At 42.7% G+C, this 16,272-nt stretch overlaps 1 protein-coding gene across 2 annotated transcripts in view; it reads right to left on the reverse strand.

Moving 5' to 3' along the window:
* The window catches only part of LOC139418227 (delta-sarcoglycan-like), a 105,877-nt gene that overhangs the window by 51,684 nt on the left and 37,921 nt on the right, over positions 1 to 16,272 (reverse strand). For both annotated transcript variants that reach the window (XR_011635287.1, XM_071167517.1), the window contains exons 3-4: positions 3,126 to 3,227; positions 2,104 to 2,191 (exon numbers count right to left, since the gene is read on the reverse strand). Coding sequence is in view for 1 of the 2 variants with exons in the window: in XM_071167517.1 (XP_071023618.1) it covers positions 2,104 to 2,191; positions 3,126 to 3,227 (190 nt within the window). In the remaining variant the exon portion in view is untranslated. The remainder of the gene's footprint in view (positions 1 to 2,103; positions 2,192 to 3,125; positions 3,228 to 16,272) is intronic.

The raw sequence follows: 16,272 nt of genomic DNA on the forward strand, positions 1-16,272 counted from the left end.
CTCCGGATTCCACCCCCAGGACTTAGAGACGACTCTTCGCTGCCTAATCTCCACCAACCCTACCACCTGGAGTCAGCAACTGGTATGGGTTGAGTATGCCCGCAACACCCTTCCTTGCTCCACCACAGGGTCTCTCGCCCTTCAAGTGTTCCTTGTCCTCCGCCCACCCCTGAGCAAGAGGAGGAAGTCAGCAGTCCCTCTGCCCAGATGTTCATCCGCCGCTGTTGCTGTACCTGGAAGAGAGCCCGGGCCGCTCTGTCGAAGACCACTTCCAGGTATAGGCGACAAGTGGATCGCCACCGGACCCCTGCTCCAAGCTATCGGCTCGGGCAGAGGGTATGGCTCTCCACCCGGGACCTGCCCCTCCGGGTGGAGTCCCGTAAATTTCCCCCCCATTTCATCTGCTCGTTCACCATCTCCAGAGTCATTAGCCCCACTGCTGTCCGTCTTTTGCTACCCCGTACCCTAGGTATTTACCTACAGCCTTTTGTCTTCTGTTTCCAGGCCCACCCCTCCTCCCTATATTGATGACTATCCGGCGTACACGGTGAGACGCCTCCTGAGTTTTCGAACACGGAGCAGGGGTTTCCAGTAACTGGTTGACTGGGAGGGTTATGGCCCAGAGGAGAGGTGCTGGGTCACCGCTAGAGACATCCTGGAACCAGCCCTCATCGCCAACCTCCACCGCCGGCACCCCGGTCAACCAGGTATCTGCCCAGGTAGGACGCCAGGTGGCACCCCTAGAAGGGGGGTACGGTCACACCCTGATTTGTCTCACCAGTCTTTGTGATTGTCTCCACCCCCCTCCAGGTGACGCCCATCTTCCCCATCATCACCTGTGTATTTATACCCGTGTTCTCTGTTTGTCTGTGGCCAGTTCGTCTTGTTTGTCAAGTCAACCAGTGTTTTTGTTCTCAGCTCCTGCTTTTCCCAGTGTCTCTTTTTCTCGCTCTCTTGGTTTTGACCCTTTCCTGTCCTGACTCTTAGCCCACCTGTCTGACCTCTCTGCCTACCCTGAACCTAAACCTGCCTGCCATCCGGTACCCTTGCCCCACCTCTTGTTTACTGACCCCTGCCTCTTGACCTGTCTATTGCCTGCCACTGTTGGATTATTAAACCATTGTTAATTCGACATTGTCTGCATCTGGGTCTTACCTTCATACTTGATATGATTTATGCAAAGAGACAATTACTGAACTATAACTACAGGCAAATATAACTAAGACGAATCAAAGCAGACCAAAAAACACAGCCCCTACACCAAATCAAACTGTTATTGATAGTACAACAAACAGCTGAGTAAAACAACTAATTGACTCTGATGATCCTGAAATGGTTTCATGAAGTGGCGAGGAACAAGCGATCTGAGCAGAGGGCGTGTCACGTTCGTCGAATGGAGGAGACCAAGGCGCAGCGTGATATGAATACATGTTCTATATTTAATGAAGAAAGAACACTAAAAACGTACAAAACAAGAAACGAACGTGACGCTATATATAAATAGTGCAGACACAGGCAACTAGACATAGACAATAACCCACGAAATACCCAAAGAAGATGGCTGCCTAAATATGGTTCCCAATCAGAGACTACGATGAACAGCTGCCTCTAATTGAGAACCAATCTAGGCAACCACAGACATACATAAACACCTAGATGGTAAACAACCCCATAAACCTAAAAAACCCATAGACAGTACAAAAACACATACATCACCCATGTCACACCCTGACCTAACCAAAATATATAAAGAAAACAAAGAATACTCAGGTCAGGGCGTGACAGGGCGACTGACACCGTCACACAGACAATTGATTCTGCTTTGCTGTGTCTAGAGTGGAGTCTCTAGCATACTTACTCACTCATCCATTATCTTCGCCAGATAATCAGCAGCCAGAAGGCAAATGCAGTTTAACATGCAGTTTAACATGGGAGAGGTGTTTGGCTGTAGGTGTACATGGATTGAAATATCTGTTATTTTTGTGTCTGCTGAACAGAACTCTAGTTCAAGTACATGGATTTGCATTGCTGTGTATGGTGTCCATATTAGCGCACACCCTCCATGGATGTGTGACTGTCTCCTGTTGTGTTGTATGATATTACCTGCAATAAGTTGTGTGACCAGCTGATTCTTTCCATTTAGGATATTGACGGACACATTTTTGGAGGATTGCAGGAACAGTGGGCTGCCCTATGGAGACAAAGCAGGTAAACAAACAATGCTATCGACAATACACAATCCCCCATTAGTGACCCTGGTGCTCAGCATGAGTGTGTAACTAGGACTCTATGTTTTATAGATCATTTCCATTTTCAACAGCCAATCTGGAATGCATATCACGTCTGAAGCCTGGATCTGTCTTACTTGCCAGAGTAATTTTTCATGCTTCAGTCAACTTCTTAATTAAATATAGCAGCCAGCCTTTGTGTTGTGCTTAAAGTCGGCAAGATAATGCATCTCATGTATATTTTAGATAATATGAGGTCCCTCCATGCTTATCAAGGTTCCTAAGCAACACAGTAAATAAGCAAAATATTGATATTCCTGAATTGACCTATCACTTTAACAATGTGGCTCAGGACATGAGATTCAAATGAATAGGTTCCATGGGAATAATGTTCAGTTAGTATATTAGGCCCCTCATAAATTAATTGAAAGTGCATTTCTGGCCTTCAAGACTCTTTGTCCTACTACAGTAACCTTGATCCCCATTCCCCTCTCATTCCTGTTAATACAGTATACAAGCAATTAACAGTCTCTCTGTAAGGCCTCATTAATATCACCTACTCAGACGAGAGAGAGAGAGAGGTTATATTTTTCCCCCTTCTGTATCTCCCCTGGACTGGACAATTTATCTTCTCCCATTTTTCACCCCTATCAATAATTACTATTCCGTTCACCTCCACTGTGGCCGGACTGCTCTCTCTCTTTGCTGGTTCGAGACAGATCAGATAAAGCCCCACACATTATCAATCTATTCATCCAATGCATGCTCTGTGGTATTATTACTGCCAGGCAGAGTGTGAGTGAGCATCTATCGCTCCATCGCCTATGACATCACCTCTCTCTGATACTACTTTCCTTCGTAATTCTATGGTGGTGGAAGTGCAGATGCAGTACTTACTGGTCTGGACTGAATTTCTTTGGCATACAGAGGTTGGAGAAACTCAGAGTCCCCCTCCAATTTCAGACCCTTCTCTGTTATTCTTAAATTGCCCATACCATCCTGTAGAGAAAGAGAGAAGGAATAGGATATGGTCAATATTTATTTCGGTATGAGTTGAGATGATTCCATCTGTTGCTGATAAAACAAAGACATAAATATTCCATGTGTACATTGTTGTAATTACATATGAGGACACCAAGGCTTGTGCCTCGTACTAATTTTTAACACTGAACAAAAATATACACGCAACATGGAAAGTGTTTGTCTCATGTTTTATGTGCTGAAATTAAATATCCTAGAAATGTTCCATATGCACAAAAAGCTTATTTTTCTCAAATTACATAAACAAATGTGTTTATATCTCTGTTAGTGAGCGTTCCTCCTTTGCCAAGATAATCCATCCACATGACAGGTGTGGCATACCAAGAAGCTAATTGAACAGCATGATCATTACACAGGTGCACCTTGTGCTGGAGACAACAAAAGGCCACTCTAAAATGTGCAGTTTTGTCACACAACACAATTTAGCTGCTTTAAACTTAGCTGCCAAGTAGCTATTTAAAAAAAAAAATATTACAGTTCTCCCTTGTGATGTGGTACATTGTAAACAAGTCTAGCTGTTAGGTCGCTAACTTATGTTTGGTTTTTCGTCAGCGCAACCTGTGATTTAAACTGGTTTATGGAATGAGTTTGGCTATGGATGTGTTCCGTGTGATGCTAGGATGATGATGTTTGCATTGATCTTTTACATTAAAAGGTTACATTTATGAATTAAGTTGTCAAGACCTTTATTTCCCATCAGTACAAAACATTGTTTAGATGGTTTTCAGACAACAATACTGTTTAGGTGGATTTGTTGAATCATACGGTTCCAATTACATATTTGAGATGGCACACTGCAAGGACCACTCAACATTGATCACAAATATGTGATTGTACGCATCAAAGGGTTAAAGAAGGATTTTTTTGTGTGCCATTCAGAGGGTGAATAGGCAAGACAAAATATTTAAGTGCCTTTGAACAGGGTATGGTAGTAGATGCCAGGCACACCAGCATGTGTCAAGTACTGCAACCCTGCTGTATTTTTCATGGGTTGGGGTGGACATTTAAAAAAAAGTTTTAGCTCTATTACTGCATTTCTATGCTTCCCGAACTCAAACCCTAGTTACGTATCTGAATTTTTATGCAAAATGCACACATAATTAATTCATCCCATCCATACTTCTTTGGATACAAACATTTTGATGTTGATCTTGATCTTGGCACCCGAGTGGTGCAGTGATCTAAGGCAATGCATCTCAGCACAAGAGGCGTCACTACAGTCCCTGGTTTGAATTCAGGCTGAATCACATCCGGCCGTGATTGGGAGTTCCATAGGGCGGCGCACAATTGGCCCAGCGTCGTCTGGGTTTGGCCGGGGTAGGCCGTCATTGTAAATAAGAATTTGTTCTTCACTGACCTGCCTAGTTAAATAAAGGATAATTAAATACAAAAAAAAAAGATCAACAGAACTTTGACTATATAGGCATAAATCGGCTAACTGCAGTACAGGTATAAATACCCCAATGACAGTCACTGAATAGTGGAACAGTATTCACAAAACCCCTATCTGTTTCTGTGTGTTACTGAATCATGTCAGACTAAAGGATATATTAAACAACAATGAAGTGAGCTTTGGAGACAAGGGAGGAGTTCACAGAGCTGCTTTGATTCCAACAAGTTTGACTTTGACCTCTTGCTTCCCCTGGTCAATAAATAAGCGTGGTGAATCATTGTGAAGATGAGTGCCTTGTCTGATAAGAGACAGGAGCTCTCTATCTCTTTCTATCCCTCCATGTGATCATGAGGAGAAACCAAGCCTCTTTGTTTTCCAACATCTTTGATCCTGAGGAGTTCTGAGGACCATTCCCAAATGGAGATCAAGACCTGAGCAATCCTTCTGGATCTGAATGCTTTAAAACGCCTTCTCGCCTCTACCCAACACTTTCTACTTCCTCTATTAGAATTCTGTCAAGATAGTGAGAAGTTTAAAGTAAGTGAGACCTGAACGTGGCGTGAATATGTATCTCTTTCCTGTAGAACCATAGGAGATGATATTGCTGCTAAATGTAAGTATCGTAGACACTTTGAAGAATATAATAGCCTATATGACAACAAGTGGTATATTTTGCCACTCTGCAGTATTTTCCCCTTTGCTCCATAGGGGAAAGTGTCTTCATCATCAGATTCAACCACTGACTCACATTAAAGACGCTGATTCTCTCTTTCCTGGTTTTACTGTAATATTATGGACTCGTTACCCCCGTAGCTCTTCCATTTCATAAACTATCTGAATAGTTGAAAATATAATCACTTCTTCATCCTTCATCTCTCCCTCTGTTACAAAAACTCACATCTTCGGAGATGGAGCACCTGAGCTTTGCTGTAGCAACGGCACTGGGTAGGAACTCTCGGTAGGAAACTCAAAATCCACAGATTTTGTGAGCGTTGCATACCTCTCCCAAAAGAGCTCAATGTGAGAGTAACACAGCTAACAAAAAACGTCCACAGAATGAAAAGGGAGAGTTTTTCATTGGGTTTGCATGATATACTCCAAACGTTATTCCAATGCTTTAATGGGTAAGCAAAATGTTCAACAAATGTCCCCCTGGGGGGATTCTTTTGGGACAAAACAGATGAAAGGTCTTAACACCCTGGACATCCCTTGGACAATTTGAAGTGAGAGAGCCATAATCCCTTACCTACTGTAGTGTTACGCCAACTACTTCTTCATGACTGTGCTTGGGGATAGGACCCTCTGTCTCCTTCCCTTTTCTTCTCTCTCCTCCCCCTCTCTCTCCCTCACTCATTCCCCCTCTCTCAGCCCCCACACCCCCTCTATCGCTCTCTTCTGAGTGAGTGGTGTGGTGCGGTGCAGCCGGGGAGGACAGGCAGGACGCATGTCATGAATAATGCAGAGAGGCATTCGTTGTCAGAGTGTCCCCATAACAGCTCCGGTCTGTCGGAAGTCAACAAACCTCCACTTGCATGCCAGAGTTTAAGCAGCATCAGGGAGTAAATTAATTTCCACTCGAAACACCCAGGCACGACTGTCAATGCGCTGGGAGCTTAATATTAATCGTGGACCCGAGAATGTGGGATGTTGCTTGTGTGGCTTGTGTGTAGCTTGTATGTTTAGTATGTGTGTGCGTGCATGTGTGCATGCATGTGTGCATGCCTGCCTGCTTTTCTGCCTGTGTGGGTGTGTTTGCGACAGTGGACCTGGCTAAGATATAGATTTAATCTCTTGATGTGACTTTGAGGGACAGCGGTGAGCAAGCGGGAGCCGAGCATGCAGCCAAAACAATGGTGCTCCTTGTCAACAGCTTTTAAGGGTCTTTTCCGTCAAGCCGCTAGATCTTATCTGCCATGCTGTCAAGAGGAGAGGACAACGCAGGAGCCCCAACGCTCATTTGCATAAGAATCTGGAGGTTGTCCGCCCCCTTTAGCTAAAGTATGCACATTCATCAGTACAGGTGACCCACCCGCTGAACAGAGCCAAGCTGTGTGTGCAGCGCTTTGAGATCACTATGATTTATAATGTCAATATTGAGGGACCTCAGGGCTATTATCTAATGAGAGCATAAACATGTAACTTATTCCCCCATCATTTGAAGCAAGAACAAATAGTGGGATGATTAAAAACAATACCTTTGTGACTAACAGAGGAAATTATTGTATTGTACTGGGAGAGACAGTACTTCTCTGTAATAGGAATCTCTGCTTGACAACATATTACTATCACTAATTAGAGATTAAATTATTATTGAACATTCCTTCCCTGTTAAATCAAAAACAAACGTTTGATTCAATGCAATAATTAAACTCCTGAAAAAGGATTCTACTCTCAGATAAAGCAAGATGTGAATCAACATTTGAGAAAGTATTTTTTTGTCTTATGTCAAACTATGAGGGAGTCTGAAAATACAGACTGAGTGGGCAGGGAGCTAGTAGGCTGAGTAGATGGGGAGCTTTGCTCACCTTGAGTGATGCCTATGTCAAGCAACATGCACACAGTATTGCAGTGAGATTATATCAAACAAATGTGCTGATACACAAAGCAACTCAAACAACATTGAAATTGCATGTAACATCCAATCCTGTCATACATCACATTTATCCAACTGTTTGGTTATTGTAACACACAAAGTGCTGGCTGTATAATTTAGCTACCTAGCCCAAATTGAATTGTCAGCACTGTTTATCAAGCTAGCTAGCTAGCTAGTTAATCTTGGAAAATTTCAGTTGAAACTTAACAGGGTGAGGTCTGGTACAGACAATGTTCATACAATGCCTTCAGAAAGTATTCACACCCCTTGACTTATTCCACATTTTGTTGTGTTACAGACTTAATTTTAAATAGATTAACTTGAGGTTTTGTGTCACTGGCATACACACAATACCCCGTAATGTCAAAGTGGAATTCTAGTTTTCGAAAATGTTAAAATGTAAACTCAGCAAAAAATAAATGTCCTCTCACTGTCAACTGTGCTTATTTTCAGCAAACTTAACATGTGTAAATATTTGTATGACATATAACAAGATTCAACAATCGAGACATAAACTGAACAAGTTCCCTGAACGAAGAGAGGTTCAAAAGTAACAGTTAGTATCTGGTGTGGCCACCAGCTGCATTAAGTACTGCAGTGCATCTCCTCCTCATGGACTGCACAACATTTGCCAGTTCTTGCTGTGAGATAATACCCCATTCTTCCACCAAGGAACCTGCAAGTTCCCGGACATTTCTGGGGGGAATGGCCCCTAGCCCTCACCCTCCGTTCCAACAGGTCCCAGACATGCTCAATGGGATTAAGATCAGGGCTCTTCGCTGGCCATGGCAGAACACTGACATTCCTGTCTTGCAAGAAATCACGCAAATAACAAGCAATATGGCTGGTGGCTCATGTCAGGATGAGTCTGCAGGAAGGGTACCACATGAGGGAGGACGGTGTCTTCCCTGTAACGCACAGTGTTGAGATTGCCTGCAATGACGACAAGCTCAGTCCGATGATACTGTGACACACCACCCCAGACCATGACGGACCCTCCACCTCCAAATCGATCCCGCTCCAGAGTACAGGCCTCGGTGTAACGCTCATTCCTTCGACAATAAACCATCACCCCTGGTGTGACGAAACCGCGACCCGTCAGTGAAGAGCACTTTTTGCCAGTCCTGTCTGGTCCAGCAACGATGGGTTTGTGCCCATAGGCAACATTGTTGCCAGTGATGTCTGGTGAGGACTTGCCTTACAACAGGCCTACAAGCCCTCAGTCCAGACTCTCAGCCTATTGCGGACAGTCTGAGCACTGATGGAGGGATTGTGCGTTCCTGGTGTAACTCGGGCAGTTGTTGGCACAGGATGGCAACAATCATGTGCAGGTGTTGTTACATGTGGTATGCTACTGTGAGGACCATTATCTGTCCATTCTGTCTCCCTGTAGCGCTGTCTTAGGCGTCTCACAGTACGGACATTGCAATTTATTGCCATGGCCACATCTGCAGTCCTCATGCCTCTTTGCAGCATGTCTAATGCACGTTCACGCAGATGAGCAGGGACCCTGGGCATCTTTCTTTTGGTGTTTTTCAGAGTCAGTAGAAAGGCCTCTTTAGTGTCCTAAGTTTTGATAACTGTGACGTTAATTGCCTACCATCTGTAAACTGTTAGTGTCTTAACACAGGTGCATGTTCATTAATTAATTGTTTATGTTTCAATAAACAAGCATGGGAAACAGTGTTTAAACCCTTTACAATGACAATTCGTAAAAATACAAATAACTTCACAGATCATCTTTGGAAGACCGGGTCCTGAAAAAGGGACGTTGCTGAGTTTAATACAAATGAAAAGCTGAAAAGTCTTGAATCAATAAGTATTCAATCCATTTGTTATGTCAATCATAAATAAGTTCAGGAGTAAAAATGTGCTGAACAAGTCACTTATTAAGTTGCATGGACTCACTCTGTGTGCAATAATAGTGTTTAGCATGATTTTTGAATGACTACCTCATCCCTGTACCCGATGCACACAAGTATGTGTAAGGTCTCTCAGTTGAGCAGTGAATTTCAAACACAAATTCAACCACAAAGACCAGGGAGGTAATTCCAATGCTTGCAAAGAAGGGCACCTATTGTTAGATGAGTTTAAGATAAAGAAGCAGACATTGATTATCCCTTTGAGCATGGTGAAGTTATTAATTACACTTTGGATGGGGTATCAATATACCAAGTCACTAAAACGATACAGGCGTCCTTCCTAATGCAGCTGTTGGAGAGGAAGGAAACCACTCAGGGATTTCACCATGAGGCCAATGGTGACTTTAAAACACTTAGTTTAATGGCTGTGATATTAGAAAACTGAGTACAGATTAGCAGTGAAAAGAAGGAAGCCTGTACTGAATAAAAATATTCCAAAACATACATCCTATTTATTTATTTGTTTATTATTTATTTATTTATTTATTTATCCTTATTTGCAATAAGGCACTAAAGTAAAAATGAAAAATATGTGGCTGAGAAATTAACTTTATCTCTTGAATATAAAGCAATACAATTGAGGAAAATCCAACACATCACTGAGTACCACTCTTCATATTTTCAAGCATAGTTGTGGCTGCATCGTGTTATGGTTATGCTTGTCATCGGAAAGACTAGGGAGCATTTTAGGATAAAATGAAACAGAACAGAGCGAAGCACAAGCAAAATCCTAGAGGAAAACATGGTTCAGTCTACTTTCCAACAGACACTGGGAGACAAATTCACCTTTCAGCAGCACAATCACCTAAAACACAAGGCCAAATATTCAGTGCATTCGGGACGTACTCAGACCCTTCACTTCTTTTGTGTTACATTGCAGCCTTATTCTAAAATTGATTAAATTGTTTTTTTCCTTCATCAATTCACACACAACACCCCATAATGACAATGTCATATTTTTTGGTTGTAAATGTACAGTTCCAGTCAAAAGTTTGACACACCTTTCTTTATTTGTACTATTTTCTATATTATAGATTAATAGTGAAGACATCACAACTATGAAATAACACATATGGAATCATGTAGTAATCAAAAAAGTGTAAAATCAAAATATATTTGAGATTCTTCAAAGTAGCCACTTTTTCTTGATGACAGCTTTGCAAACTCTCTCATTCTCTCAACCAGCTTCATGAGTTAGTCACCTGGAAAGCATTTCAATTAACAGGTGTGCCTTGTCCAAAGTTCATTTGTGGAATTTCTTTCCTTCTTAATGCGTTTGAGCCAATGAGTTGTGTTGCGACAAGGTACAGAAGATAGCCCTATTTGGTAAAAGACCAAATCAATATTATGGCAAGAACAGCAAATAAACAAAGAGAAACAACCGTCCATCGTTACTTTAAGACATTAAGGTCAGCCAATCTGGGAAAATTTCAAGTTTCTTCAAGTGCAGTTGCAAAAATCATCAAGCACTATGATGAAACTGACTCTCATGAGGACTGCCACAGGAAAGGAAGACCCAGAGTTATCTCTGCTGCAGAGGATAAGTTCATTAGAGTTACCAGATCAGAAATTGCAACCAAAATAAATGTTTCACAGAGTTCAAGTAACAGACACATCTCAACATCAACTGTTCAGAGGAGACTGTGTGAATCAGGCCTTCATGGTCAAATTGCTGCAAAGAAACCCCTACTAAAGGACACCAATAAGAATAAGAGACTTGCTTGGGCCAAGAAATACAAGCAATTGACAAATCTGTCCTGCATCTGTTGAGTCCAAATTTGAGATTTTTGGTTCCAACAACTGTGTCTTTTTGCGACGCAGAGTAGGTGAACGGACAATCCGTCTGGCCACTCTACCATAAAGGCCTGATGGGTGGAGTGCTGCAGAGATGGTTGTCCTTCTGGAAGGTTCTCACATCTCCACAGACAAACTCTGGAGCTCTGTCAGAGTGACCATTGGACTCTTTGTCACCTCCCTGACCAAGGCCCTTCTCCCCCAATTGCTCTGTTTGGTATTTCTGTTTTTTTATGTTCATTACATTTGCAAAAATGTCTTAAAACCTGCTTTCACTTTGTCATTATGGTGCATTGTGTGTAGATTGAGGATTTGTTTTATTTCATCCATTTTAGAATAGGGCTGTAACGTAAGAAAATGTGCAAAAAGCCAAGGAGTCTGAATATAGTCCGACTGCACTGGAGTTGATATCTAAGATCACATTGAATGTTCCTGAGCTGCCTAGTTACAGTTTTGACTTAAATCGCCTTGAAAATCTTTCACAATACTTGATAATGTTTGTCTAGCATCTATCAATAACCAACTTCAAGGAGCTTGAAGAGTTAATTTAAAAAAATATATATATTGTACAATCCAGGTGTGCAAAGCTCTTAGAGACTTACCGCAAAAGACTGATTCTAACATGTGAGGGGGTGTGAATAGATATTTCTGTATTTCATTTTCAGTCAATTAAATTTGTCATTATTGTGTATTGTCTGTAAGAAAAAATGTTTTTAATCCTTTTAGAATTAATTCTAAAAGGATTAAAACATTTTTTTTTTACAGACAATACACAATAATGACAAATTTAATTGACACAACAAAATGTGGAATAAGTCAAGGGCTATGAATACTTTCATGACGATCAATTATGCCAAAAAGTTTGCATGAATCAGCCGTTTGGCATGTCTTTTGATATCTGTCCCGTTTATTTAACCTGGCAAATAAACAGTGTGCCCACTACTGACCCTGATATAAGAGACGGGGCTTCATTACTTTTTTCCAGCCTCCCATCTGCAACTCGTCACCATCAGCTGCTATAGATTTCCTATTAACTTCATATTCATCTGGGCCACCCAACACAACCCTGGGCCGCCCAACACAACCCTGGGCCGCCTATAGGAGTGCTGAATCGAGGCGTGCCGTGACATTGATTGTTATGTGAATAGACAAACCGCTGTGCCAGAACATACTAGAGCCCCCTCACCTACGGTTGCTGAGCTGTAATGGATGGCTCGTGATACAAGACCAAACAGTGCAATTAGCACCCCTTAATATCTAATCTCTCACCGCTAATTGTAAACAGTTACATTTTTTTCCTGAGCAGATATGAGAGAGACTGAGAGAGGTTCTGGGAAGAGGCATTGGCAGTCACGCTCAAGCCTTGACTGTGTGACAGTGCTCTCTCCGAGTTGAAGAGACACAGTTTGGACATTGATTGACTGGGATGTTGATGAAACGCAATGTCCTGGAATTGACCTGACCAAACCGCTAAAGCAGGGGGCAGTCGTCTTTCCACCACAACCTGCAAACTTTGTTCCCCTCCTAGACGGCAGCAAAAACTAAAGTGCCTCATTACTCTTTGTTTGCATTCATTCTGTTTTTTCCCAAGACACTTCAAATTAGGTCTTTGTCCTAGCCTCCTAGCCTCCTAGCCTCTCCCCCAGATCCGTGCCACTAGATCAGGATTCCATAAAAACCTGCATGTAGAAATTTACGACACCCGGGCTTTATTGAGTCTGACCAGGGAGATTGAATAGCCTTGTTTTTAAGGCACAACATCAAAGGGAAGTGCTGGCTTCAAGGTAATAGATTCTGCCACAGCAGAGTGGGGAAGGCTTTTTACTCCCCTACTGCAGAGACACTATATCCACTGGACAAAGGCAAGCGTCTTATTCACTCTCTGTCCTCCTCTTCAATATGACTGCTATGGTGCCCCCCCCCAGTCAAAACACTTCTTCTCTCTTTGTCATCCACTGTCTAACACTTAACAAAAGGCCATTTTATTGAGTTATTCTACAGTACATTCCGTGGTATATGTTTCTATCGAGCTATGATATTTTGCACTGTCCTTGGACCCAGTGATGTAAAATATAGCCAATAGTGCATTAGGTTGTCCCATCTATTTTATCAGGGAGATGTCAATGACAATGTATGCTCCCTCTGGACTATAACATGTTCCTGCAGCTCTAGAGATAACCTTTTAATTCATTGGAGGTGACCTGTATTACGTTACGTCTGACTGGCTAGAGTTGTGTAGAGGAGAGGGGCTGGGGTAGTACAGGATTTACAATACACTAGGTAGTGGTGGAGTGGGAAAGGGGAAGTTACATCTTAGCTGGTGCAGAGGTAGTTTTTTTTTTACCCCTGGGGCATTGTAAACCAATTGCAATCCTTACTCTCTCCCCTGATCAAGTCGAGGGAGAGATTCACAGGCCTTGGCATTTCTTTAGTCAGGCCTATCACACTCCTTTATCCTGGCTTTAATGTTGATTTCACATGGGAGATGCCAAACATTTACCTTATTATACACTGTACACCATCCCCATCCAAACAGCATTTGTAAAGGAATTGTAATCTGTGTGACTGCATAGGTATTCATTGTTCCCCAAGGGTTATTGTGTTTCACCACAGGGTAGAAAGCACGTCAAAGACGATATAGTATTTTTCAAAATGTTTTACATCATATACAGTAGAAGTGCTTTGTCTATTCTTTGTGGTATGAGTAAGAGTGAGTAAAGCCAATTTAATCCCAAAATATGTATTTGAGAGGAAGATTCTACAGCTTTTCATTTCAACTAGCACATTGGGGTAGTACGTTAAATAGTGCTGCATTCCCCTAATGTTATCTCCCATCCCCTGCAGATAGAGAGTCAGCCCTATATAATAGGGCAAGTTGTCAGAGTTATATCCTGTCTACCTTTTGATCTCTACCTTCTGGTGCTTTTCTCTCCATGATAAAACCATGTCCTTCAGGCTATGCCACGTCAGAAGTGGCATCCTGTCTATCCAATGGGAATTTACAATATTGTCAAGGCTGTTTAAAGCTGAATTGGATAAGTAATATACAATATATTCGTGTCTATTTTTCACTTATTATTTTTAACACTCAAAACTGTGCAGTATGTCAGTTGTTTTATGGAAAGACAGAGAAAGAGGTAGAGAAGGGGGTATATAGAAGATCTGAAATACATTTCCCTTGTCAACGATCTATACCTCCTGTTCTCTCGGAGCCCCTGTAGTAAGCTTAAAAAGAGAAAAAAGGCCTTGCAAGTCAAGAAATAATTCCAAGTAATAACATTCTGATCTGTGAATGCTAGTATTGATATTCACAACAGATCAATTGGGAAAAAGCGTCTATCTGAGAAAATGTTTGGCATTGAGACAAAGTGCAGCGTTAGGGAGAAAAGGGCTTCCTTCTATAGTCAGAGGACTCCTGATATCTCCAGGAGTGATAAGTATAATTTGTGTCTTTATCTGTTGTCTAGTACTGTCTATTTGCTAGCTAGGACAATCTACTTTAAGTGTTGCCTGTTTTCCCAGTAGCCGACTTGGTGTGTGAACTGCTGACTGCTCATAACTTGCAGATGATTGTTGACCCATCAACCAGGACCAAGCGGCAAGGCAATTTGTGACTTGTTTTGGGAAGCAGTGGCTGTATTGGAGGGAGAGTAGCTCCTCTCCTAGGCTATCAGCAATTAATACAGGGAGGTGTGCTCTTCACCTCTGCTTGGCAATTAGCAATTAGTGTTAGTACTTCAGTCTTCCCTGGTTTCTCAGCGACAGCTAGAAGCTGTGGTCGTGTCAGGGGCAGTCTCGTCTGCAAAACCTAGACTGTCGCCAGTTGTTCGAGAAAGGAAAGAGAAGAAGGCTACACACCACTCTCTCACTTGAGTATCTTACCTAGTTATTTTCTATACCTGTTTGCTCCTCTCTGTAGGCTTTACAGATGCTCCCTATCCCTTGGCAACCCTTCCAATTTAGTGTACCCTGCGCACACAACACATGTAGAATTCTGGGTCACTGCCGAACTGCAGTCAAAAATGCAGAGTTCATCTCAGCCTATGCTTCACTTCAGTCCCTTGACTTTTTGCCGTTACGGAGACATGGATAGTTCCTCAATGAGCTTGACACCTTGATAAGCTAATCTTTTGTACTTGGCGACTTCAACCTCCCAATGTCTGCCTTCGATTCATTTCTTTCAAACTCTCTCTTTCCCCTCCTCGCCTCTTTTGACCTCACCCTTTCCCAATCCCCTCCAACTCACAAGGCAAGCACTTCACTTGACCTCAAATTTACTAGAAGCTGTTAACCTACTAATCTCACTGCAACACCCCTCCAGGTCTCTGATCATTACTTTGTTTACTTTTCTGCCTCCCTTTCCTCCAACCCTAACCACTCAGCCCCTACCCAGATGGTCATGCACTGTCACAATCTTCCCTCTCTCTCCCACTACTCTTTCCTATTCTCTCCTATCATCTCTCCCTTCCGTTAAATCCTTCGCCCTCCTGTTTCCTGATTCTGCCTCTTCAACCCTACTCTCCTCCATTTCCGCATCCTATGACTTGCACTGTCCCCTTTCCTCCCGGCCGGCTCGGCCCTCCCATCCTGTTCCGTGGCTGAGTGACTCTTTGTGAGCTTACAGAACAGGGCTGCGGGCAGCTGAGCGAAAATGGAGGAAACCTAAACTTCCGGAAGACATCATCCTTTCACTCCCTCCTCTCTACCTTCCCTTCCTCTGTATCCGCTGCTAAATACACTTTATATCACTCTAAATTTCAAGTGTCTGCCTTTAACCCTAGGAAACTCTTTTCCACCTTCTCCTCCCTCCTTAATCCTCTACTACCCCCTCCTCCCTCTCAGCGAACGACTTTGTCAACCACTTTGAAAAGAAGGTTGACAACATCCACACTTCATTCACTCAGCCTATTGGTCCTACTGGTCCTACTCACCCAGAACTACATTACGTCTTGACCTCTTTCTCCCCTCACACTCCAGATGAAATCCTGCGACTAGTGAGTTCTGGCCGCCCCGACAACCTGCCCACTCGAACCCCCCCTTCTCCAGACCATCTCTGGAGACCTTCTCCCATTCCTTACTTCTCTCATCAACTGATCCCTGACCAATTTCCTGAGTCGCTCCCCTCCTCAAGAAACCAACACTCGACACATCTGACGTCAAAAACTATAGACCTGTATCCCTTCTTTCTTTTCTTTCCAAAACACTTGAGCATGCTGTCTCTGATCAACTCTCTTATCTCTCTCAGAACAATCTTCTTGACCCTAACCAGTCAGGCTTCAAAGTCACTCAACTGAGACTGCT

This window comes from Oncorhynchus clarkii, chromosome 10 (assembly GCF_045791955.1).
Source record: "Oncorhynchus clarkii lewisi isolate Uvic-CL-2024 chromosome 10, UVic_Ocla_1.0, whole genome shotgun sequence".
Classification (NCBI taxonomy): Eukaryota; Metazoa; Chordata; class Actinopteri; order Salmoniformes; family Salmonidae; genus Oncorhynchus; species Oncorhynchus clarkii.